Source organism: Oncorhynchus tshawytscha, unplaced genomic scaffold (genome assembly GCF_018296145.1).
Source record: "Oncorhynchus tshawytscha isolate Ot180627B unplaced genomic scaffold, Otsh_v2.0 Un_contig_4107_pilon_pilon, whole genome shotgun sequence".
In the NCBI taxonomy this organism is placed as follows: Eukaryota; Metazoa; Chordata; class Actinopteri; order Salmoniformes; family Salmonidae; genus Oncorhynchus; species Oncorhynchus tshawytscha.
Genome location: NW_024609536.1, coordinates 50,149 through 77,809, shown reverse-complemented (window position 1 = coordinate 77,809; position 27,661 = coordinate 50,149). Strand labels below are relative to the sequence as shown.

At 45.8% G+C, this 27,661-nt stretch overlaps 2 protein-coding genes across 2 annotated transcripts in view; both read left to right on the top strand.

The window, feature by feature from the left end:
- LOC112241380 (alpha-actinin-2-like) overlaps positions 1-3,154 on the top strand; it is an 81,119-nt gene extending 77,965 nt beyond the window's left edge. The window contains exons 21-22 of the mRNA XM_042315756.1: positions 431-589; positions 2,490-3,154. Of these exons, the coding sequence (XP_042171690.1) occupies positions 431-589; positions 2,490-2,648 (318 nt within the window). The 3' untranslated portion in view covers positions 2,649-3,154. The remainder of the gene's footprint in view (positions 1-430; positions 590-2,489) is intronic.
- Positions 3,155-7,822: 4,668 nt separating this feature from the next.
- Positions 7,823-27,661, top strand: part of LOC112241216 (methionine synthase-like) — a 56,575-nt gene continuing 36,736 nt past the window's right edge. Inside the window, 16 exon segments of the mRNA XM_042315757.1 lie at positions 7,823-8,034; positions 9,132-9,352; positions 10,274-10,363; positions 11,798-11,867; positions 11,998-12,090; positions 12,947-13,053; positions 14,972-15,031; positions 17,458-17,540; positions 20,598-20,698; positions 20,816-20,877; positions 21,930-21,997; positions 23,487-23,566; positions 23,824-23,936; positions 25,754-25,894; positions 26,691-26,805; positions 27,112-27,173. Coding sequence (XP_042171691.1) covers positions 7,998-8,034; positions 9,132-9,352; positions 10,274-10,363; positions 11,798-11,867; positions 11,998-12,090; positions 12,947-13,053; positions 14,972-15,031; positions 17,458-17,540; positions 20,598-20,698; positions 20,816-20,877; positions 21,930-21,997; positions 23,487-23,566; positions 23,824-23,936; positions 25,754-25,894; positions 26,691-26,805; positions 27,112-27,173 — 1,503 coding nt within the window. The 5' untranslated portion in view covers positions 7,823-7,997.

Genomic DNA, 27,661 nt, shown 5'->3' with positions numbered 1-27,661 from the left:
AGTACATAACCCTTTACCAGGTAGGACATGAGTAATGTATCAAACATAACTCTTTACCAGGTAGGACATGAGTAATGTATCAAACATAACTCTTTACCAGGTAGGACATGAGTAATGTATCAAACATAACCCTTTACCAGGTAGGACATGAGTAATGTATCAAACATAACCCTTTACCAGGTAGGACATGAGTAATGTATCAAACATAACTCTTTACCAGCTAGGACATGAGTAGCACAGCCATCTTATCTGTCTGTTATTCTCAACCTGATTGACTCAATGTTAGCCTGGTTCCAGATCAGTTTGTTATGTCACCTGACAATGACCATATGTATTGGCAAGACAGCACAAACAGATCTGGGACCTGGCTAAAATCAATGTGTCTGTTGTCATGATGTAGCCTGGTTCCACTCTGCTCTGTGATTTGTAGGGAGAGTCTGAGTTTGCCCGCATCATTTCTCTAGTGGATCCCAACGGGTCCAACAAGGTGACCTTCCAGTCCTTCGTTGACTTCATGACTAGAGAGACGTCCTACTCAGACACCTCAGAGCAGGTCCTCGCCTCCTTCAAGATCCTGGCTGCTGATAAGGTGGGAAGTGATGGTTCTCTGTCTGTCTCTCTCACTCGCTTCCTCTGTGTCTCTCTCACTCGCTTCCTCTGTGTCTCTCTCACTCGCTTCCTCTCTCTCTCTGTCTGGCTTCCTCTCTGTCTCTCTCACTCGCTTCCTCTCTGTCTCTCTCACTGGCTTCCTCTCTGTCTCTGTCTGTCTCTCTCACTCGCTTCCTCTCTGTCTCTCTCACTGGCTTCCTCTCTGTCTCTCTCACTCGCTTCCTCTCTGTCTCTCTCACTGGCTTCCTCTCTGTCTCTCTCACTCGCTTCCTCTCTGTCTCTCTCACTGCCTTCCTCTCTGTCTCTCTCACTGGCTTCCTCTCTGTCTCTGTCTGTCTCTCTCACTGCTTCCTCTCTGTCTCTCTCACTCACTTCCTCTCTGTCTCTCTCACTCGCCTCCTCTGTGTCTCTCTCACTCGCTTCCTCTGTGTCTCTCTCACTCACTTCCTCTCTGTCTCTCTCACTCACTTCCTCTCTGTCTCTGTCTGTCTCTGTCACTCGCTTCCTCTCTGTCTCTCTCACTCGCTTCCTCTCTGTCTCTGTCACTCGCTTCCTCTCTGTCTCTGTCACTCGCTTCCTCTCTGTCTCTGTCACTCTGTTCCTCTGTGTCTCTTCCTCACTCTCTTCCTCTCTGTCTCTCCTCTCTCTGTCTCTGTCTCTCTCTCTCACTCACTTCCTCTCTGTCTCTGTCTGTCTCTCTCTCTGTCTTCCTTCTCTGTCTCTCTCACTCGCTTCCTCTCTCTGTCTCTCTCTTCCTCTTGTCTCTCTGTCTCTGTCACTGGTCTTCCCTCTCTGTCTCTCTCACTTCCTTCCTCTCTGTCTCTGTCACTGTCTGTCTTCCTCTCTGTCTCTCTCACTCACTTCCTCTCTGTCTCTGTCTGTCTCTTCCTCTCTGTCTCTCTCTCTCTGTCTGTCTCTTCCTCTCTGTCTCTCTCACTCACTTCCTCTCTGTCTCTGTCTGTCTCTTCCTCTCTGTCTCTCTCTGTCACTTCCTCTCTGTCTCTGTCTGTCTCTTCCTCTCTGTCTCTGTCTGTCTCTTTCCTCTCTGTCTCTGTCTGTCTCTTCCTCTCTGTCTCTGTCTGTCTCTTCCTCTCTGTCTCTGTCTGTCTCTTCCTCTCTGTCTCTGTCTGTCTCTTCACTTCTCTCTGTCTCTTCCTCTCTGTCTCTGTCTGTCTCTTCCTCTCTGTCTCTCTCACTCCTTCCTCTCTGTCTCTGTCTGTCTCTTCCTCTCTGTCTCTCTGTCTCTTCTTCCTCTCTCTGTCTGTCTGTCTGTCTCTTCCTCTCTGTCTCTGTCTGTCTCTTCCTCTCTGTCTCTGTCTGTCTCTTCCTCTCTGTCTCTCTGTCACTCACTTCCTTCTCTGTCTCTGTCTGTCTCTGTCCTCTCTGTCTCTCTCACTCACTTCCTCTCTGTCTCTGTCTGTCTCTTCCTCTTTGTCTCTGTCTGTCTCTTCCTCTCTGTCTCTCTCACTCACTTCCTCTCTGTCTCTGTCTGTCTCTTCCTCTCTGTCTCTCTCACTCACTTCCTCTCTGTCTCTGTCTGTCTCTGTCTGTCTCTTCCTCTCTGTCTCTGTCTGTCTCTTCCTCTCTGTCTCTGTCTGTCTCTTCCTCTCTGTCTCTGTCTGTCTGTCTCTGTCTCTGTCTGTCTCTTCCTCTCTGTCTGTCTGTCTCTTCCTCTCTGTCTCTGTCTGTCTCTTCCTCTCTGTCTCTGTCTGTCTCTTCCTCTTTCACCCCTTTCCTTTATCCGTCTCGTGCATGCTTATCTCTCGAGCAATTTCTCTCTCTCTAGACAAGTCATGTCTCAATTTATTTAAAAGTTTATTTTACGACGTCATCTCAAATGTGTTCACTAATGTCACTCTGTGTCGTATCCTTTTCCATAGCCCTTCATCCTGCTGGAGGAGCTGCGTAGAGAGCTGCCCCCTGAGCAGGCAGAGTACTGTATCTCCAGGATGCCCCTGTACAATGGGCCTGACGGGGTCCCAGGGGCTCTGGACTACACTGCCTTCTCCACGGCCCTCTATGGGGAGAGCGACCTCTAGCTTCACACACCAGAAATGCACCCTGACCTTGTGTCAGTCTCACCCCATTTTGTTCCACACATTTACATCTAAATTGATTCGTATTTTGACCGGTACTAAAGGGAGTTATATTTTTGAGAAATTCCAAAGCATTTTAAAGCCGTTTCATGAGTGTATGATGTTTAAAGAGTAGGGAGAAATATTTATTTCAAAGGACTGAGCAGGATTCATTCACTAGATTAAGAAAAAAATTATGACTCAGTAAATGTGAAATTTACATGTGAGTCACATAAAAGTAACTCACTCATAAAAAGTAACTTACACTTAAAAGTAACTCACTCATAAAAAGTAACTTACACTTAAAAGTAACATACACATCAAATGTAACTGACACATAAGAAGTAACTGACACATAAGAAGTAACTGACACATCAGAAGTAACTGACACATCAGAAGTAACTGACACATAAGAAGTAACTGACACATAAGAAGTAACTGACACATAAGAAGTAACTGACACATAAGAAGTAACTGACAATTAACGGACATCAGAAGTAACTGACACATAAGAAGTAACTGACACATAAGAAGTAACTGACACATCAGAAGTAACTGACACATCAGAAGTAACTGACACATAAGAAGTAACTGACACATAAGAAGCGCTACTAAGTTATTTGCTAGTCACCTATGGAGACCTAAAGATGTGAATTCATGAGAAGCTTGTATTGTATCAGTGTTTGCACTCTTCTAAATTAGTACATAAAAAACACGTTTTTGCCTCGTCTGTTCAGTGTCTAAAATGAATGAAAAAGGACACAGTATGCTAGCCTGGACTCAGGTCTGATCTAACCTAGCCTGGTCCCAGATCTGATCTAACCTAGCCTGGACTCAGGTCTGATCTAACCTAGCCTGGACTCAGGTCTGATCTAACCTAGCCTGGTCCCAGATCTGATCCCACAGCCTGGTCCCAGATCTGATCTCTCTAGCCTGATCTCAGATCAGATCTCACTAGCCTGGACTCAGGTCTGATCTAACCTAGCCTGGACTCAGATCTGATCCCACAGCCTGGTCCCAGATCTGATCTCTCTAGCCTGATCTCAGATCTGATCTAACCTAGCCTGGTCCCAGATCTGATCTCACCTAGTCCCAGAACTGATCTCACCTAGCCTGGTCCCAGATCTAATCTCACCAATCTGGTCCCAGATCTGATCTCACTAGCCTGGTCCCAGACCTGATCTTACTAGCCTGGTCCTAGATCTGATCCCACACCCTGGTCCCAGATCTGATCTCACTAACCCTTGTCCCAGATCTGATCTCAGATCTGATCTCACCCAGCCTGGTCACAGATCTGATCTCTCTAGTCTGGTCTCAGATCTGATCTCTCTAGTCTGGTCTCAGATCTGATCTCACTAGCCTGGTCCTAGATCTGATCTCACTGACCTGGTCCCAGATCTGATCTCACTAGCCTGGTGCCAGAGCTGATCTGACTAGCCTGGTCCCAGATCTGATCACACTAGCCTGGTGCCAGTTCTGATCTCTACAGCTCTCTCTCTATAATTCATCCAGGCTACATTATAATCCATCCAGGCTACATTATAATTCACCCAGGCTACATTATAATCCCCGCCAGGCTACATTATAATTCACCCAGGCTACATTATAATTCACCCAGGCTACATTATAATCCCCCCCAGGATACATTATAATCTACCCAGGCTATATTATAATCCCCCCCCACCCAGGCTACATTATAATCCACCCAGGCTACATTATACTTCACACAGGCTACATTATAATTCACCCAGGCTACATTATAATTCACCCAGGCTACATTATAATCCACCCAGGCTATATTATAACCCCCCAGGCTACATTATAATCCCCCAGGCTACATTATAATCCCCCCAGGCTACATTATAATCCCACCCAGGCTACATTATAATCCACCCAGACTACATTATAATCCACCCAGGCTACATTATAATCCACACCCAGGCTATAATCCCCCAGGCTTATAATCCCACCCAGGCTACATTATAATCCACCCAGGCTACATTATAATCTACCCAGGCTACATTATAATCCCCCAGGCTATATAATATAATTATAATCCACCCAGGCTACATTATAATCCACCCAGGCTACATTATAATCCACCCAGGCTACATTATAATCCACCCAGGCTACATTATAATTCACCCAGGCTACATTATAATTCACCCAGGCTACATTATAATCCCCCCAGACTACATTATAATCCCCCAGGATACATTATAATCCCCCAGGCTACATTATAATCCACCCAGGCTACATTATAATCCCCCAGGCTACATTACAATCCACCCAGGCTACATTATAATCCCCCAGGCTACATTATAATTCACCCAGGCTACATTATAATCCCCCAGGCTACATTATAATTCCCCAGGCTACATATAATTCACCAGGTTACAATATATATCCCACCCAGGCTACATTATAATCCACACAGGCTACATTATAACCACCCAGGCTACATTATAATCCCACCCAGGCTACATTATAATCCACCCAGGCTACATTATAATTCCCCCAGGCTACATTATAATCCACCCAGGCTACATTATAATCTATCCAGGCTACATTATAATCCCCCAGGCTCATTATAATCCAGGCTACATTATAATCCCCCCCCAGGCTACATTACAATCCACCCAGGCTACATTATAATCCCCCAGGCTACATTATAATCACCCAGGCTACATTATAATCCCCCCCCCAGGCTACATTACATTCACCCAGGCTACAATATAATCCCACCCAGGCTACATTATAATCCACACAGGCTACATTATAACCCCCCTACAGGCTACATTATAATCCACCCAGGCTACATTATAATCCCCCAGGCTACATTATAATTCACCCAGGCTACATTATAATTCACCCAGGCTACATTATAATTCACCCAGGCTACATTATAATCCCACCCAGGCTACATTATAATCCCACCCAGGCTACATTATAATCCCCCAGGCTACATTATAATCCACCCAGACTACATTATAATCCCCCAGGCTACATTATAATCCACCCAGGCTACATTATAATCCACCCAGGCTACATTATAATTCACCCAGGCTACATTATAATTCACACAGGCTACATTATAATCTCCCCAGGCTACATTATAATCCACCCAGGCTACTTTATAATTCACCCAGACTACATTATAATCCCCCCCCAGGCTACATTATAATCCACCCAGGCTACATTATAATCCCACCCAGGCTACATTATAATCCACCCAGGCTACATTACATTCGCCAGGCTACTTTATAATCCACCCAGGCTAAATTACATCCACCCAGGCTACATTATAATCCCCCAGGCTACATTATAATCCACCCAGACTACATTATAATCCCCCAGGCTACATTATAATCCACCCCAGACTACATTATAAACCCCCCAGGCTATATTATAATCCCCCAGACTACATTATAATCCCACCCAGGCTACATTATAATCCACCCAGGCCACATTATAATCCCACCCAGGCTACATTATAATCCCACCCAGGCTACATTATAATCCCCCAGGCTACATTATAATCCACCCAGGCTACATTATAATCCACCCAGGCCACATTATAATCCCCCAGGCTATATTATAATCCCCCCAGACTACATTATAATCCCACCCAGGCTACATTATAATCCACCCAGGCCACATACATATAATCCACCCAGGCTACATTATAATCCACCCAGGCTACATTATAATCCCACCCAGGCTACATTATAATCCCCCCAGGCTACATTATAATCCACCCAGGCTACCAGTATGTCAGAACTGCAGTACTATTTGTCAAAACGAGTGAAAATTTGGGTTTCATGATTAGAGTAGAGTCAAGTTTCCCCTAAAGACTGATCTTGAGTCAGTCTGGCGTTTCTCCCCATTAATGTTTTGTGTAAAGCTTGGGGGAGGGGAAGCTAATCCTAGGTCTGTACCTAGGGGAAGCTGATCCTAGGTCTGTCCCTAGGGGAAGCTGATCCTAGGTCTGTCCCTAGGGGAAGCTGATCCTAGGTCTGTCCCTAGGGGAAGCTGATCCTAGGTCTGTACCTAGGGGAAGCTGATCCTAGGTCTGTCCCTAGGGGAAGCTGATCCTAGGTCTGTCCCTAGGGGAAGCTGATCCTAGGTCTGTCCCTAGGGGAAGCTGATCCTAGGTCTGTCCCTAGGGGAAGCTGATCCTAGGTCTGTACCTAGGGGAAGCTGATCCTAGGTCTGTCCCTAGGGGAAGCTGATCCTAGGTCTGTCCCTAGGGGAAGCTGATCCTAGGTCTGTCCCTAGGGGAAGCTGATCCTAGGTCTGTACCTAGGGGAAACGTTCACCCCAGAGCCTCATGATATGGCAGAAACTAGTGTGTGTTGATGCCAGAAACAAAAATAATATAACTGTAAAATAACGAACTGTTTTGTCTGGGTAAAACTACAACATTTAGTCCCCTCAGCAGCCGGTGTGGAGTCTGAAGTTATGAAGCGTTACTAGTGTAAGGCAAACGAGCAGAAAATAAACTCTGTGATTAAAACGTCTTGGTTGTTTTTCTTCTGTTTTAGCTGGACGTTCTGAATATCCGAGTGATACCTGTTGATTACGGCACAATACAGGCAGATGGACTTTTAGATTCTTTTAGGACATGTTTTTCCCCTCAGGTTTTACTTTCTAGGTTTTGTCAAGTAACGAATAAAATAACATCAATCGAAATCAATACATTTTCAGACATGATTTTAAACGCCTTATTTAAATAAAAGGCTTTGTAATCTGTGTCAAACCAGCGTTCCCCTTTCAGAGAGCGGACACCTACAACATGTAATCAGATCGGTACAGGCACGTCATATCGTAGTCGTTCTTCTCCTGGAAGGACCTGAATGTTGCTCAATCAAACCTGCGCCTGCGTGGTTCTGCGGCGTGTGGTTCTATAGTGGTTCCGCAGCGTGCAGCGTAGTTCCGCCTGCGTGGTTCCGCAGCGTGCAGCGTGGTTCCGCCGTGCAGCGTGGTTCCGCAGCGTGCAGCGTGGTGGGTCCGCAGCGTGCAGCGTGGTTCCGCAGCGTGCAGCGTGGTTCCGCAGCGTGCAGCGTGGTTCCGCAGCGTGCAGCGTGGTGGTTCCGCAGCGTGCAGCGTGGTGGTTCCGCAGCGTGCAGCGTGGTTCCGCAGCGTGCAGCGTGGTTCCGCAGCGTGCAGCTCCTCCACGCCAGACGGAGGAAAGTGATTTATGGACATTGAGTTGACAAGCGGCCGCCGGCAGGGTCAGTGTTGGTTGCTCTCTTCAGGCACATTTTGTTCCTTTGCAGTTAAAACAGGCAGAAGAAGGAGAATTACAACGCCATGGCTCCTACAATATATGACAGTTCAACAACAAAAGGTAAACTGTTGCAACTTCCTGGTTTAGTATTTAGATATGAGCTGGCTGCCTAGCAGCTGTCAATGACTGGCTAGATAGTTGCAGTTGGTTAGTTAGCTGCATATCCACGTCAATTAACGGTCGACATTTTCCCATCCAGCTACCCTAAATGACAAACGTTTTTATTTATTCATTCATAGATAGATAGATTGATTGATAGCTACATAGCAGCTAGTCAACATGTGCTGTCTGCATGTCCCCCTGCCTGGTAGAGTAACGTTAACAAAACACGGGCAGAGAGATAGATAGATAGTAACTAGATGGGTCGATAATGTCAGACACCAAACGTTTCTAGAACCTAACGGAAACGAAACGGGAGGGGACCTGCATTTGTCCAATAAAAACTCTGGTGTTATTTGGAAAACTCGAGTTGAACTGAATTTGTAGAATATATAAACTCTCGTTTTAGTTGCAAAATGTGTAACTAACTGTTTCCATTGGACAAATTAATGTAAGTCTTATCCCCGTTCCGTTTGTTTCCATTTTAAGAAACGTTTTACAACTGAACAGGCGTAATGAATACACCCCAGTTGGCCTGACACGTGTAAACCACTTCCCTGTAAACAAGCGAGTTAACTAACATCTTATCTCGGTAATGGACAACTGGTGGGTCTTTTGTAGATCAACCCCCCTCCACAGAAATATTATTATATATATACAGTACCAGTCAAAGGTTTGGACACACCTACTCATTCCAGGGGTTTTCTTTATTTGATTTTTTTACTATTTTCTACATTGTAGAATAATAGTGAAGACATCAACTATGAAATAACACATATGGAATCATGTAGTAACCAAAAAAAGTGTTAAACAAATCAAACTATATTTTATATTTGAGATTCTTCAAAGGAGCCACCATTTGCCTTAAATGATAGCCTGGCATTCTCTCAACCAGTTTATAGAACCATATTAACAAGTAATATGCTAACTGCAGAGCTTCACTAGAGGCTGAGCTCAGGGAGCTGTTGGGGAAGAAGATCATGATACTAGGATGGAGGGAAGGGCACATATTTAACATGTCATAACCATATTAACATGTAATATGTTGCATACCTCAGGTAGTGGCCCTAGTAGACCTGCCCTAGAGGCTGAGCTCAGGGAGCTGTTGGGGAAGAGGATCATGATACTAGATGGAGGGATGGGCACCATGATCCAGGAGAGGCGATTGGAGGAGGAACACTTCAGGGGGGAGGAGTTTAAAGACCACACCCACAGCCTGAAGGGCAACAACGACCTGCTGAGCATCACACAGAGTGATGTCATCTACAATATACACAAGGTACGGTGATGTCATCTACAATATACACAAGGTACGGTGATGTCATCTACAATATACACAAGGTACGGTGATGTCACCTACAATATACACAAGGTACGGTGATGTCATCAAAAACATGCACAAGGTACGGCGATGTCATCAACAACATGCACAAGGTACGGTGATGTCATCTCCAATATACACAAGGTACGGTGATGTCATCAAAAACATGCACAAGGTACGGTGATGTCATCTACAATATACACAAGGTACGGTGATGTCATCAAAAACATGCACAAGGTACGGTGATGTCATCTACAATATACACAAGGTACGGTGATGTCATCTACAACATTCACAAGGTACGGTGATGTCATCTACAATATACACAAGGTACGGTGATGTCATCAAAAACATGCACAAGGTACGGTGATGTCATCTACAATATACACAAGGTACGGTGATGTCATCTACAATATACACAAGGTACAGTGATGTCATCTACAATATACACAAGGTACGGTGATGTCACCTACAACATGCACAAGGTCCGGTGAGTGGAGTTAGAGTGGTTCACATTATCCAGGACAGCAACACACCGAAAGGTTGCAAGTTCAAATCCCCGAGCGGACAAGGTACAAATCTGTCGTTCTGCCCCTGAACAAGGCAGTTAACCCACTGTTCCTAGGCAGTCATTGAAAATAAGAATTTGTTCTTAACTGACTTGCCTGGTTAAATTAAGGTCAAATAAAATGCACCAGTCTGTTACGCCCTAGTAATAATTAACCTGCACCTAGAATTGTTGATCTGTTATTGAGACGTATTTTCGGTCTTTTTGTGGGAGAGAGAGACGGGCGGACAGGATGAGATGACCTCTTTTTGTTTGGTGAAACCCTGCTGCGTGGATAAGCATTGACGTTCCTCTCTTGTGTTTGTTCCTAGGAATACCTGCTGGCCGGGGCAGACATCATTGAGACCAACACTTTCAGTAGCACCTGTATCGCCCAAGCCGACTACGGACTGGGACACTTGGTAAGAGAACGGGTCAGTGGGGCGGTCTGTAGAATAACACTCCGATCACCAATCAAAAGCTGTTATCGCAATATCAGATCACCAATCAGAAGCTGTTATCACAACATCAGATCACCAATCAAAAGCTGTTATCGCAACATCAGATCACCAATCAAAAGCTGTTAGAATAATCACCAATCAAAGCTGATCAACCAGATCACCAATCAAAAGCTGTTATCGCAATATCAGATCAAGCTGTTATCCAATCAGAAGCTGTTATCGCAACATCAGATCACCAATCAAAAGCTGTTATCACAACATCAGATCACCAATCAAAAGCTGTTATCACAACATCAAATCACCAATCAAAGCTGTTATCAGATCACCAATCAGAAGCTGTTATCGCAACATCAGATCACCAATCAAAAGCTGTTATCACAACATCAGATTAGCAATCAAAAGCTGTTATCGCAATATCAGATCACCAATCAGAAGCTGTTATCACAACATCAGATCACCAATCAAAAGCTGTTATCGCAACATCAGATCACCAATCAAAAGCTGTTATCGCAACATCAGATCACCAATCAGAAGCTGTTATCGCAACATCAGATCACCAATCAAAAGCTGTTATCGCAACATCAGATCACCAATCAAAAGCTGTTATTGCAATATCAGATCACCAATCAGAAGCTGTTATCGCAACATCAGATCACCAATCAGAAGCTGTTATCGCAATATCAGATCACCAATCAGAAGCTGTTATCGCAATATCAGATCACCAATCAGAAGCTGTTATCGCAACATCAGATCACCAATCAAAAGCTGTTATTGCAATATCAGATCACCAATCAAAAGCTGTTATTGCAATATCAGATCACCAATCAAAAGCTGTTATTGCAATATCAGATCACCAATCAGAAGCTGTTATCGCAACATCAGATCACCCAATCAGAAGCTGTTATCACAACATCAAATCACCAATCAGAAGCTGTTATCGCAACATCAGATCACATGTCGTCAGTAAGGGATGGGTTCCTAAAGGTGACTTGACACAATAAATGTCTCACTCACTCATTCAGGTTATTTGACTCCCTGATGTTTTCCCAGGCCTATCTCTTGACTTGAACACTCATCATTCAGGTTGTTTGACTCCCTGATGTTTTCCCAGGCCTATCCAAGGTATCAGCAGAGGGTTGTTTGACTGATGTTTTCCCAGGCCTATCGTATGAACAAGGTATCAGCAGAGGGTTGTTTGACTCCCTGATGTTTTCCCAGGCCTATCGTATGAACAAGGTATCAGCAGAGGGTTGTTTGACTCCCTGATGTTTTCCCAGGCCTATCGTATGAACAAGGTATCAGCAGAGGGTTGTTTAACTCCCTGATGTTTTCCCAGGCCTATCGTATGAACAAGGTATCAGCAGAGGGTTGTTTAACTCCCTGATGTTTTCCCAGGCCTATCGTATGAACAAGGTGTCAGCAGAAATAGCCAGGAAAGCAGCAGATGACATCACCAACCAGACAGGTCAGCTGATAAAGATAAAGTATCGTCATTGGAGGAAAAAAACAACCCTATTTGACATTGCCAACATTGTGTGTAATAGATGTGTATTTCCGTGTTTGTACCTCACAAACCTTTGTTTTTTTATTACCAGGTTGTAAGAGATACGTGGCAGGGGCCGTGGGCCCCACCAATAAAACCCTGTCTGTGTCTCCCTCAGTGGAAAGACCAGACTTCAGGAACGTCAGTAAGAGAACAGCTTGTTGTCTTAGGCTTCTTCCTTGTCTTTCTACTGATGTCACTGCAAAGTGGCAGAATGGCAGGTGTTTTCAGAGCCCCTTACAGTGGTGACATGTCACTACAGACCTGCGCTATATAGCTGTCTTAACTGTTACCCTATCAGGGTCTATAAGGCCTCTCAGACCTACACTATGTATCTGTTACCCTCTCAGGGTCTATAAGGCCTCTCAGTCCTACACTATGTATCTGTTACCCTATCAGGGTCTATAAGGCCTCTCAGACCTACACTATGTATCTGTTACCCTATCAGGGTCTATAAGGCCTCTCAGTCCTACACTATATATCTGTTACCCTCTCAGACCTACACTATGTATCTGTTACCCTCTCAGACCTACACTATGTATCTGTTACCCTCTCAGACCTACACTATGTATCTGTTACCCTCTCAGACCTACACTATGTATCTGTTACCCTCTCAGACCTACACTATGTATCTGTTACCCTCTCAGACCTACACTATGTATCTGTTACCCTCTCAGACCTACACTATGTATCTGTTACCCTCTCAGACCTACACTATGTATCTGTTACCCTCTCAGTCCTACACTATGTATCTGTTACCCTCTCAGACCTACACTATGTGTCTGTTACCCTCTCAGACCTACACTATGTATCTGTTACCCTCTCAGACCTACACTATGTATCTGTTACCCTCTCAGACCTACACTATGTATCTGGTACCCTATCAGGGTCTATAAGGCCTCTCAGGTGACTCTTGATAAACCATTGGTAACCTCCAGAGTTGACAGTACTCTCTCTGATGGTGCTACCGTGCTGAGCGGTCCTGTGTCTTCCCCCCTCAGCCTTTGATGAGCTGGCTGAGGCCTACGCCGAGCAGGTCCGGGGTCTGTTGGATGGAGGAGCGGATATTATCATGGTGGAGACCATCTTTGACACGGCCAACGCCAAGGTACACCTTCTTCACTCGCTGTCTTCATCACTGACTGTCATCTAGTTTCTCTCCTTCACTCGCTGTCATCATCACTGACTGTCTTCATCACCACTCGCTGTCTTCATCACTGACTGTCATCTAGTTTCTCTTCTTCACTCGCTGTCTTCATCACTGACTCTCTTCATCACCACTGACTGTCATCATCACTGACTGTCATCATCACTGACTGTCATCTAGTTTCTCTTCTTCACTCGCTGTCTTCATCACTGACTGTCTTCATCACTGACTGTCTTCATCACTGACTGTCATCACCACTGACTGTCATCTAGTTTCTCTTCTTCACTCGCTGTCTTCATCACTGACTGTCATCATCACCACTGACTGTCATCATCACCACTGACTGTCTTCATCACTGTCTTCATCACTGACTGTCATCATCACTGACTGTCATCTAGTTTCTCTTCGTCACTCGCTGTCTTCATCACTGACTGTCATCTAGTTTCTCTTCTTCACTCGCTGTCTTCATCACCACTGACTGTGTCATCACTGACTGTCATCATCACTGACTGTCATCATCACTGACTGTCATCATCACTGACTGTCATCATCACTGACTGTCATCACCACTGACTGTCTTCATCACTGACTGTCTCATCACTGACTGTCATCATCACTGACTGACTGTCTTCATCACTGACTGTCTTCACTGACTGTCTTCATCACCACTGACTGTCTTCATCACTGACTGTCTTCATCACTGACTGTCATCATCACTGTCATCTAGTTTCTCTTCACTCGCTGTCATCATCACTGACTGTCATCACCACTGACTGTCTTCATCACTGACTGTCATCATCACTGACTGTCATCATCACTGACTGTCATCACCACTGACTGTCTTCACCACTGACTGTCTTCACCACTGACTGTCTTCACCACTGACTGTCTTCACCACTGACTGTCTTCACCACTGACTGTCATCTAGTTTCTCTTCTTCACTCGCTGTCTTCACCACTGACTGTCTTCACCACTGACTGTCTTCACCACTGACTGTCTTCATCACTGACTGTCATCTAGTTTCTCTTCATCACTGACTGTCTTCACCACTGACTGTCATCATCACTGACTGTCATCACCACTGACTGTCTTCACCACTGACTGTCTTCACCACTGACTGTCTTCACCACTGACTGTCTTCATCACTGACTGTCTTCACCACTGACTGTCTTCACCACTGACTGTCTTCACCACTGACTGTCTTCATCACTGACTGTCTTCACCACTGACTGTCTTCACCACTGACTGTCTTCACCACTGACTGTCATCTAGTTTCTCTTCTTCACTCGCTGTCTTCATCACTGACTGTCATCACCACCGACTGTCTTCACCACTGACTGTCTTCACCACTGACTCTTCACCACTGACTGTCTTCATCACTGACTGTCATCACCACTGACTGTCTTCACCACTGACTGTCTTCACCACTGACTGTCATCTAGTTTCTCTTCTTCACTCGCTGTCTTCATCACTGACTGTCTTCACCACTGACTGTCTTCACCACTGACTGTCTTCACCACTGACTGTCATCTAGTTTCTCTTCTTCACTCGCTGTCTTCATCACTGACTGTCTTCATCACTCGCTGTCTTCACCACTGACTGTCTTCACCACTGACTGTCATCACCACTGACTGTCTTCACCACTGACTGTCTTCACCACTGACTGTCATCTAGTTTCTCTTCTTCACTCGCTGTCTTCATCACTGACTGTCTTCACCACTGACTGTCTTCACCACTGACTGTCTTCACCACTGACTGTCTTCATCACTGACTGTCATCTAGTTTCTATCAATGTGATTCTAGTTTTACATACGTTTCTATACAATTGATCATAATCAATGTATCGATTTAATTTGTTTATTTTTATCTTGTCATAAAGGCAGCACTGTTTGCTATCGACAAACTGTTTGAAGAGAGCTACGAACCCAGACCTATATTTGTAAGTATGAATTCTGTCTGTTGTCAGTGTCTTGCCAGTATATTTCTGAGTTAAATTACCACTGTTAACAACCACTGTGATCTCGCGCTAGACAGACTTCTTTCTTGTTGTTTATCATTCCGTCTGATTACATGGTACCTGTCTTGACGGCATCAAACTGAGAGAAGCTAGCTAACGAGGCCAATTGAGGCTAGCCATAACGTTACTGTGCTTCTCACCGTCCTACAGTTAGGTAACGAGGCTAATTGAGGCTGCTAGCCATAACGTTACTGTGCTTCTCACCGTCCTACAGTTAGCTAATGAGGCTGCTAGCCATAACGTTACTGTGCTTCTCACCGTCCTACAGTTAGCTAACGAGGCTAATTGAGGCTGCTAGCCATAACGTTACTGTGCTTCACCGTCCTACAGTTAGCTAAGGCTAATGAGGCTGCTAGCCATAACGTTGAGGCTGCTAGCCAGCCATAACGTTACTGTGCTTCTCACCGTCCTACAGTTAGCTAACGAGGCTAATTGAGGCTGCTAGCCATAACGTTACTGTGCTTGCCGTCCTACAGTTAGCCAACGAGGCTAATTGAGGCTGCTAGCCATAACGACTGTGCTTCTCACCTTCCTACAGTTAGCCAACGAGACTAATGAGGCTGCTAGCCATAACGTTACTGTGCTTCTCACCGTCCTACAGTTAGCTAACGAGGCTGAGGCTGCTAGCCATAACGTTACTGTGCTTCTCACCGTCCTACAGTTAGCTAACGAGGCTAATTGAGGCTGCTAGCCATAACGTTACTGTGCTTCTCACCGTCCTACAGTTAGCTAACGAGACTAATTGAGGCTGCTAGCCATAACGTTACTATGCTTCTCACCGTCCTACAGTTAGCTAATGAGGCTAATTGAGGCTGCTAGCCATAACGTTACTGTGCTTCTCACCGTCCTATTGTTAGCTAACGAGGCTAATTGAGGCTGCTAGCAATAGCGTTACTGTGCTTCTCACCTTCCTACAGTTAGCCAACGAGACTAATTGAGGCTGCTAGCCATAACGTTACTGTGCTTCTCAGTTAGCCTACAGTGCTAGCCATAACGGGCTTTGTTAGCTAACGAGGGCTGCTAGCCATAACGTTACTGTGCTTCTCACCGTCCTACAGTTAGCTAACGAGGCTAATTGAGGCTGCTAGCCATAACGTTACTGTGCTTCCTTACAGTTAGCTAACGAGGCTATTGAGGCTGCTAGCCATAACGTTACTGTGCTTCTCACCGTCCTACAGTTAGCTAACGAGGCTAATTGAGGCTGCTAGCCATAACGTTACTGTGCTTCTCACCGTCCTACAGTTAGCTAACGAGGCTAATTGAGGCTGCTAGCCATAACGTTTTCCAAATTCTCACCGTCCTACAGTTAGCTAACGAGGCTAATTGAGGCTGCTAGCCATAACGTTACTGTGCTTCTCACCGTCCTACAGTTAGGTAACGAGGCTAATTGAGGCTGCTAGCCATAACGTTACTGTGCTTCTCACCTTCCTACAGTTAGGAACGAGACTAATTGAGGCTGCTAGCCATAACGTTACTGTGCTTCTCACCGTCCTACAGTTAGCTAATGAGGCTAATTGAGGCTGCTAGCCATAACGTTACTGTGCTTCTCATATTAGCTAATGAGGCTGCTAGCCATAACGTTACTGTGCTTCTCACCGTTCTACAGTTAGCTAGGGTCGAGGCTGCTAGCCATAACGTTACTGTGCTTCTCACCGTTGAGTTAGCTAACGAGGCTTTGAGGCTGCTAGCCATAACGTTACTGTGCTTCTCACCGTCCTACAGTTAGCTAACGAGGCTAATTGAGGCTGCCATAACGTTACTGTGCCACCGTCGTTAGCTAACGTGGCTGCTAGCTCTCAGTCCTACAGTTAGCTAACGAGGCTGATTGAGGCTGCTAGCCATAACGTTACTGTGCTTCTCACTACAGTTAGCTACGCAGGACTCCATTCAGATTATATCTAAACAGCAGCCTACATGTTGGCTTTGGTTGTTGTAGCCTTTTCTCACTCTCAATTCACTTGTAATTAGATTCCTTCTTCCATTGATTTAGATGTCTCCCTAACTTGCTTGACCACACATGCTCTGTCTCAGGTCCATTGATTGATTGTGTTTCTAGATATCAGGCACCATCCATCGTGGACAGGTGGACAGGAGGCACCATCGTGGACAGGAGTGGTCTACTCTCTCAGGACAGATTGATTGTGTTTCTAGATATCAGGCACCATCGTAGGACAGGAGTGGTCGTACTCTCTCAGGACAGATTGATTGTGTTTCTAGATATCAGGCACCATCGTGGACAGGAGTGGTCGCTACTCTCTCAGGACAGATTGATTGTGTTTCTAGATATCAGGCACCATCGTGGACAGGAGTGGTCGTACTCTCTCAGGACAGATTGATTGTGTTTCTAGATATCAGGCACCATCGTGGACAGGAGTGGTCGTACTCTCTCAGGACAGATTGATTGTGTTTCTAGATATCAGGCACCATCGTGGCAGGAGTGGTCGTACTCTCTCAGGACAGATTGATTGTGTTTCTAGATATCAGGCACCATCGTGGACAGGAGTGGTCGTACTCTTCAGGACAGATTGATTGTGTTTCTAGATATCAGGCACCATCGTGGACAGGAGTGGTCGTCTCTCAGGACAGATTGATTGATTGTGTTTCTAGATATCAGGCACCATCGTGGACAGGAGTTCGTAAACTCTCAGGACAGATTGATTGATTGGCAGATATCAGGCACCATCTGGACAGGATTGGTCATCAGGACAGATTGGCCTTGTGTTTCTAGATATCAGGCACCATCGTGACAGGAGTGGTCGTACTCTCTCAGGACAGATTGATTGTGTTTCTAGATATCAGGCACCATCGTGGACAGGAGTGGTCGACTCTCTCAGGACAGATTGATTGTGTTTCTAGATATCAGGCACCATCGTAGACAGGAGTGGTCGTACTCTCTCAGGACAGATTGATTGTGTTTCTAGATATCAGGCACCATCGTGGACAGGAGTGGTCCTACTCTCTCAGGACAGATTGATCAGTGTGTCCTCATAGACCCTCTGGTGGCACCATTCTGCTTCAGGACTTCAATACTACCTGTTGTTGTTGTTGTTGTCTCAGGACAGATTGATTCAAGTGTTTCTGCCGTTTGATATCAGGCACCAAACTTCAGATCTGGTCGCATCTCTCAGGACAGATTGATTGTGTTTCTAGATATCAGGCACCATCGTAGACTGGGCCTCAATAGGCTGATATACAGGACAGATTGATTGACCTTTCAGACTGGGCCTCAATCGCTGACATCTGACCTCAGGACAGACTGGGCCTCAATAGTGCTGATATCTGACCTCATCAGACTGGGCCTCAATACGCTGATATCTGACTTCAATACTAGGGCCTCACTTTACTTGTTCTGACTGGCTGTTATCTGACCTCATCAGACTGGGCCTCAATTTCGCTGATATCTTGACCTCATTCAGACTGGGCCTCAAACTAGGCTGATATCTGACCTCATCAGACTGGGCCTCAATAGGCTGATATCTGACCTCATCAGACTGGGCCTCAATAGGCTGATATCTGTTACTGTGTCATCAGACTGGGCCTCAATAGCTGATATCTGACCTCATCAGACTGGGCCTCAATAGGCTGATATCTGACCTCATCAGACTGGGCCTCAATACGCTGATATCTGACCTCAGTGTGTTACTATCTGACCTCATCAGACTGGGCCTCAATACGCTGACATCTGACCTCATCAGACTGGGCCTCAATAGGCTGATATCTGACCTCATCAGACTGGGCCTCAATAGGCTGATATCTGACCTCATCAGACTGGGCCTCAATAGGCTGATATCTGACCTCATCAGACTGGGCCTCAATAGGCTGATATCTGACCTCATCAGACTGGGCCTCAATAGGCTGATATCTGACCTCATCAGACTGGGCCTCAATAGGCTGATATCTGACCTCATCAGGCTGGGACTCAATAGGTTGATATCTGACCTCATCAGACTGGGCCTCAATAGGCTGATATACAATGTGTTACTGTGTTATTCTGACCTCATCAGAGAGATGAATGGAATCTACAACATCTGACCTCATCAGACTGGGCCTCAATAGGTTGATATACAGTTTGCTACTGTGTTATTCTGACCTCATCAGAGAGATGAATGGAATCTACAACATCTGACCTCATCAGACTGGGCCTCAATAGGTTGATATCTGACCTCATCAGACTGGGCCTCAATAGGCTGATATCTGACCTCATCAGACTGGGCCTCAATAGGCTGATATCTGACCTCATCAGACTGGGCCTCAATAGGCTGATATCTGAACTCATCAGACTGGGCTTCAATCTGATATACAATGTGTTAGGCTGATAGAGAGATGAATCTGACCTCATCAGACTGGGCCTCAATAGGCTGATATCTGACCTCATCAGACTGGGCCTCAATCAGGCTGATATCTGACCTCATCAGACTGGGCCTCAATAGGCTGATATCTGACCTCATCAGACTGGGCCTCAATAGGCTGATATCTGACCTCATCAGACTGGGCCTCAATAGGCTGATATCTGACCTCATCAGACTGGGCCTCAATAGGCTGATATCTGACCTCATCAGACTGGGCCTCAATAGGCTGATATCTGACCTCATCAGACTGGGCCTCAATAGGCTGATATCTGACCTCATCAGACTGGGCCTCAATAGGCTGATATCTGACCTCATCAGACTGGGCCTCAATAGGCTGATATCTGACCTCATCAGACTGGGCCTCAATAGGCTGATATCTGACCTCATCAGACTGGGCCTCAATAGGCTGATATCTGACCTCATCAGACTGGGCCTCAATAGGCTGATATCTGACCTCATCAGACTGGGCCTCAATAGGCTGATATCTGACCTCATCAGACTGGGCCTCAATAGGCTGATATCTGACCTCATCAGACTGGGACTCAATAGGCTGATATCTGACCTCATCAGACTGGGCCTCAATAGGCTGATATCTGACCGCTTCAGACTGGGCCTCAATAGGTTGATATACAGTGTGCTACTGTGTTATTCTGACCTCATCAGACTGGGCCTCAATAGGCTGATATCTGACCTCATCAGACTGGGACTCAATAGGCTGATATACAATGTGTTACTGTGTGTTATTCTGACCTCATCAGACTGGGCCTCAATAGGTTGATATACAATGTGTTACTGTTTTATTCTGACCTCATCAGACTGGGACTCAATAGGCTGATATCTGACCTCATCAGACTGGGCCTCAATAGGCTGATATAGAGTGTGTTACTGTGTATTATTCTGAACTCATCAGACTGGGCCTCAATAGGCTGATATCTGACCTCATCAGACTGGGCCTCAATAGGCTGATATACAGTGTTACTGTGCTATTCTGACCTCATCAGACTGGGCCTCAATAGGCTGATATACAATGTTACTGTATATTATTCTGACCTCATCAGACTGGGCCTCAATAGGCTGATATCTGACCTCATCAGACTGGGCCTCAATCGGCTGATATACAGTGTGTTCTTCTCTTCCAGTATTGGTCTTAACTGTGCCTTAGGAGCCACTGAGATGAGGCCTTTTATTCAGGCTATTGGGAAATGCACAACGGCTCACGTCTTATGCTACCCCAATGCAGGTAACCAGCACCCATCCGCCCCCACTCACCCGGCAACTTAGCATCTAGCTAGCTCACCTTTTCTCTGTGTGTTCACAACCAACGATCTGCCGTTTTCACACCCTCTGCTTGTTTCAGGTCTCCCCAATACGTTCGGTGGATACGATGAGACCCCGGAGTTGACAGCCTCACATTTAAAGGTCAATTTATTGATTTATAGCTGGTCTACCCAATGAATGATCTATTGATTTATAGCTGGTCTACACAATGAATGATCTATCGATTTGATTCAGACAAATTAATAAATATCATACCCCTCCAAAATGCTAACCTCCCCTGTTATTGTAATGGTGAGAGGTTAGCATGTTTTAGGGGGTATGATATAAAATGCTAACCTCCCCTGTTATTGTAATGGTGAGAGGTTAGCATGTTTTAGGGGTATGATATAAAATGCTAACCTCCCCTGTTATTGTAATGGTGAGAGGTTAGCATGTTTTAGGGCTATGATATTTAATGCTGATTGTAATGGTGAGAGGTTAGCATGTTTTAGGGGAGGTATGATATAAAAATGCTAACCTCCCTGTTATTGTAATGGTGAGAGGTTAGCATGTTTTAGCGGCTAAGATATAAAATGCTAACCTCCCCTGTTATTGTAATGGTGAGAGGTTAGCATGTTTTAGGGGGTATGATATAAAATGCTAACCTCCCCTGTTATTGTAATGGTGAGAGGTTAGCATGTTTTAGGGGGTATGATGTGTGATCTGTAACTTTCTCAAGCATTACCCTTCATGATTCATTCAGGATTATCCGTAACCACGGTAGCGTCCACATTAATGTAGAAATGTTACGAAACATATTCTATTCTCTTTCACAATAAAAGTGAATCCAAAATGACACTATACATGATTTACCATTTTAATCAGATTACCAAATAATCTGAAAAACAACCAAAACAAACAGCCAATACATCCAACACGTTCATAGAGTCACAAGCGTGATGTAATGATTGTGTGCTTGGTATATGGGACCAAATACTAAACGCTTGGCTACTTTAATACACAGTGAATTTGTCCCAATACTTTTGGTCCCATAAAATGGGGGGGGCTATGTACAAAAACGGCTGTAATCTCTAAACGGGTCACCTGATATGGATGAAAATACCCTCAAATTAAAGCTGACAGTCTGACCTTTAACCCCATAGCTATTGTATCATTACACTTTCTTTTACACTGACTGTCTCTTATTTGTGTAGGACTTTGCTACAGATGGTCTGGTGAATCTGGTTGGCGGATGCTGTGGAACGACTCCTGCACACATCAGGTGACCTGTCGTCTGCTCTGTCCTCTGACACTAGCTACTGTCCAGCAATATAGAACGGATATAGTGTCTATACTGCTGTCTATAGATATAGGACTGATATAGTGTCTATACTGCTGTCTATAGATATAGGACTGATATATTGTCTATACTGCTGTCTATAGATATAGGACTGATATATTGTCTATACTGCTGTCTATAGATATAGGACTGATATAGTGTCTATACTGCTGTCTATAGATATAGGACTGATATATTGTCTATACTGCTGTCTGTAGATATAGGACTGATATAGTGTCTATACTGCTGTCTATAGATATAGGACTGATATATTGTCTATACTGCTGTCTATAGATATAGGACTGATATAGTGTCTATACTGCTGTCTATAGATATAGTACTGATATAGTGTCTATACTGCTGTCTATAGATGTAGCACTGATATATTGTCTATAGATATAGCACTGATATATTGTCTATAGGTATAGGACTGATATATTGTCTACACTGCTGTCTATAGATATAGGACTGATATATTGTCTATAGATATAGGACTGATATATTGTCTATAGATATAGGACTGATATATTGTCTATACTACTGTCTATAGATATAGGACTGATATATTATCTATAGATATAGGACTGATATATTGTCTATAGATATAGGACTGATATATTGTCTATAGATATAGGACTGATATATTGTCTATAGATATAGGACTGATATATTGTCTATAGATATAGGACTGATATATTGTCTATAGATATAGGACTGATATATTGTCTATAGATATAGGACTGATATATTGTCTATAGATATAGGACTGATATATTGTCTAGATATAGGACTGATATATTGTCTATAGATATAGGACTGATATATTGTCTATAGATATAGTTCTGATATATTGTCTATAGATATAGGACTGATATATTGTCTATACTACTGTCTATAGATATAGACCTGATATATTGTCTATAGATATAGGACTGATATATTGTCTATAGATATAGGACTGATATATTGTCTATAGATATAGGACTGATATATTGTCTATAGATATAGGACTGATATATTGTCTATAGATATAGGACTGATATATTGTCTATAGATATAGTTCTGATATATTGTCTATAGATATAGGACTGATATATTGTCTATACTACTGTCTATAGATATAGTTCTGATATATTGTCTATAGATATAGGACTGATATATTGTCTATAGATATAGGACTGATATATTGTCTATAGATATAGGACTGATATATTGTCTAGATATAGTTCTGATATATTGTCTATAGATATAGTTCTGTCTATAGATATAGGACTGATATGTTGTCTATAGATATAGGACTGATATATTGTCTATAGATATAGGACTGATATATTGTCTGATATATTGTCTATAGATATAGGACTGATATATTGTTGATAGATATAGGACTGATAGATATGAAACTAATATACATCTCTCTCTGTGTGTTCAGGGCCATTGCTGAGAAAGTGAAGCACTGCCATCCCAGAGTGCCCCCTACTGACGTCTTTCAGGACTACATGCTACTCGCAGGTAGAACGACAAGAGTCTAGATGAGCTCTGTGTCCGCCCAGGCTGTTCCAGGGCTGGTATTTTATATAAAGCCTTGCAGAGTAGACGTGCTGATCTAGGATCAGTTCTGCCTTTTCTTTTTAAAGATAATAATGAATATAATGCCGTTGACCGGGAGGACCTGAATCTACAGTAGATCTGCTGTGAGATTTACCTTCTCAGTCACCGTAGCACTGATGAATAGTCTCAGCAAACCACTGACGAGCTTTTCACCACAGGTCTGGAGCCATTCAGGATTGGTCCGTACACTAATTTCGTCAACATCGGTGAGCGTTGTAACGTGGCTGGATCAAGGAAGTTCGCCAAGCTGATCATGTCGGGAAACTACGAGGTGAACCGTCTCTCTTTTTTTATCCTCCTCGTGATTCCACCCGAAATTAAAACTCAGTCGAATACAGATTTTAAAATGTTCTTATTTTACCTTTTTATTTAGTTAAGAACAAATTCTTATTTTCAATGACGGCCTAGGAACAGTGGGTTAACTGCCTGTTCAGGGGCAGAACGACAGATTTGTACCTTGTCAGCTCGGGGGTTTGAACTTGCAACCTTCCGGTTACTAGTCCAACGCTCTAACTACTAGGCCCGGTCATTGTAGCTAGCAATATCTTATCTCCTATACCCATGTCCGGTGTACCAGGGCCATGTTCAGTAGGGCACACCGTATCAAAAACGATTTGAAACAAAAACTAAAAATCACTTATTGGACAAGTTCAGGTAGTTCCTCCCTGTTTCAGTCTATCTTCTTGTGTTTGGTGCATATTGAACACAACCCTCTGACTGAACATGTTCTGTGTCCCCGTCTGTGAACCGGTCCCTGTCTGTGAACTGGTCCCTGTCTGTGTCCCTGTCTGTGTCCCGGTCCCTGTCTGTGTCCCTGTCTGTGAACCGGTCCCTGTCTGTGAACCGGTCCCTGTCTGTGTCCCTGTCTGTGTCCCTGTCTGTGTGAACCCCCTGTCTGTGTCCCGGTCCCTGTCTGTGTCCCTGTGTGTCCCTGTCTGTGTCCCCTGTCTGTGAACCGGTCCCTGTCTGTGAACCGGTCCCTGTCTGTGTCCCCGTCTGTGAACCGGTTCCTGTCTGTGTCCCTGTCTGTGTCCCGGTCCCTGTCTGTGAACCGGTCCCTGTCTGTGTCCCTGTCTGTGAACCGGTCCCTGTCTGTGTCCCTGTCTGTGAACCGGTCTGTGTCCCTGGTCCCTGTCTGAACCGGTCCCTGTCTGTGTCCCTGTCTGTGTCCCTGTCTGTGAACCGGTCCCTGTCTGTGTCCCTGTCTGTGAACCGGTCCCTGTCTGTGAACCGGTCCCTGTCTGTGTCCCTGTCTGTGAACCGGTCCCTGTCTGTGTCCCTGTCTGTGAACCGGTCCCTGTCTGTGAACCGGTCCCTGTCTGTGTCCCTGTCTGTGTCCCTGTCTGTGAACCGGTCCCTGTCTGTGTCCCTGTCTGTGAACCGGTCCCTGTCTGTGAACCGGTCCCTGTCTGTGTCCCTGTCTGTGAACCGGTCCCTGTCTGTGTCCCTGTCTGTGAACCGGTCCCTGTCTGTGAACCGGTCCCTGTCTGTGAACCGGTCCCTGTCTGTGAACCGGTCCCTGTCTGTGTCCCTGTCTGTGTCCCTGTCTGTGAACCGGTCCCTGTCTGTGTCCCTGTCTGTGAACCGGTCCCTGTCTGTGAACCGGTCCCTGTCTGTGTCCCTGTCTGTGTCCGGTCCCTGTCTGTGTCCCCGTCTGTGAACCGGTTCCTGTCTGTGTCCCTGTCTGTGTCCCGGTCCCTGTCTGTGTCCCTGTCTGTGAACCGGTCCCTGTCTGTGTCCCTGTCTGTCAACCGGTCCCTGTCTGTGTCCCTGTCTGTGAACCGGTCCCTGTCTGTCTGAACCGGTCCCTGTCTGTGTCCCTGTCTGTGAACCGGTCCCTGTCTGTGTCCCTGTCTGTGAACCGGTCCCTGTCTGTGTCCCTGTCTGTGAACCGGTCCCTGTCTGTGAACCCTGGTCCCTGTCTGTGTCCCTGTCTGTGAACCGGTCCCTGTCTGTGTCCCTGTCTGTGAACCGGTCCCTGTCTGTGTCCCTGTCTGTGAACCGGTCCCTGTCTGTGAACCGGTCCCTGTCTGTGAACCGGTCCCTGTCTGTGTCCCTGTCTGTGTCCCGGTCCCTGCCTGTCTCCAGGAGGCGTTGAGCATAGCCAAGACCCAGGTGGAGATGGGAGCCCAGGTGTTGGACATCAACATGGACGAGGGGATGTTGGAGGGTCCTGCCGCCATGGCCCGGTTCTGCTGTCTCATATCCTCCGAGCCTGACATCGCCAGGGTAGGAATCAACTGGACATTTCAAAAAGATAAGATACCTGCGTACTGTTGAATGCTTCCCGACGGTTAATGGTGTTTCTAAACCACTTCCTGTGATACTGTATCAGAGAGGTGATGTTACTATGTACTGAGCTACAGGAAGCTGAACCACGTTGTTGAAGGGCCTGGAGATGCAGGAAAACACTGTAAGAACAGAGTTCATCTATAGAATAAGTCCTTTAGGCCTTTACTGAAGCTGAAGGTCACTTACCCAGCTCTCCTCGTTGTCCTCTTTATACTCATCTCTCTCCTCTCGTTGTCCTCTTTATCCTCATCTCTCTCCTCTCCTCGTTGTCCTCTTTATCCTCCTCTCTCTCTCCTCTCCTATGTACCTCTGTGTATCGACTCGTCTAACTTCCAGGTGTCCTCTCTCTCCTCTCTCTCTCCTCTCCTAGGTACCTCTGTGTATAGACTCGTCTAACTTCCAGGTGTCCTCTCTCTCTCCTCTCCTCGTTGTCCTCTTTATACTCATCTCTCTCCTCTCCTCATTGTCCTCTTTATCCTCATCTCTCTCCTCTCCTCGTTGTCCTCTTTATCCTCATCTCTCTCCTCTCCTCATTGTCCTCTTTATCCTCATCTCTCTCCTCTCCTCATTGTCCTCTTTATCCTCATCTCTCTCCTCTCCTAGTTGTCCTCTTTATCCTCCTCTCTCCTCTCCTCGTTGTCCTCTTAATCCTCCTCTCTCTCTCCTCTCCTAGGTACCTCTGTGTATAGACTCGTCTAACTTCCAGGTGTCCTCTCTCTCTCTCCTCTCCTAGGTACCTCTGTGTATAGACTCGTCGAACTTCGAGGTGATCAAGGCGGGGCTGAAGTGTTGTCAGGGGAAGTGTATTGTGAACAGCATCAGTCTGAAGGAAGGAGAAGAGGAGAGGAGTTTCAGACGCTCGGGGCTGCCGTGGTGGTTAGAGCCTTCGAGCTACGACTGTCCGTGGTGGTTATGGCCTTCGACGCAGGTGAGGGGGGGCTGCCGTGGTGGTTATGGCCTTCGACGAGGGGTCAGGGTCAGGTGAGACTGTCAGGCTGGGGGCTGCCGTGGTGGTTATGGCCTTCGACGAGGAGGGTCAGGTGAGACTGTCAGACTGGGGCTGCCGTGGTGGTTATGGCCTTCGACGAGGAGGGTCAGGTGAGACTGTCAGTGGGGCTGCCGTGGTGGTTATGGCCTTCGACGAGGAGGGTCAGGTGAGACTGTCAGACGCTACGGGGCTGCCGTGGTGGTTATGGCCTTCGACGAGGAGGGTCAGGTGAGACTGTCAGACGCTACGGGGCTGCCGTGGTGGTTATGGCCTTCGACGAGGAGGGTCAGGTGAGACTGTCAGACGGGGCTGCCGTGGTGGTTATGGGGCTGAGACTGCCGTGGGTGGTTATGGCCTTCGACGAGGAGGGTCAGGTGAGACTGTCAGACGCTACGGGGCTGCCGTGGTGGTTATGGCCTTCGACGAGGAGGGTCAGGTGAGACTGTCAGACGCTACGGGGCTGCCGTGGTGGTTATGGCCTTCGACGAGGAGGGTCAGGTGAGACTGTCAGACGCTACGGGGCTGCCGTGGTGGTTATGGCCTTCGACGAGGAGGGTCAGGTGAGACTGTCAGACGCTACGGGGCTGCCGTGGTGGTTATGGCCTTCGACGGGAGGGTCAGGTGAGACTGTCAGACGCTACGGGGCTGCCGTGGTGGTTATGGCCTTCGACGAGGAGGGTCAGGTGAGACTGTCAGATGGTCAGGGGTCAGGTGAG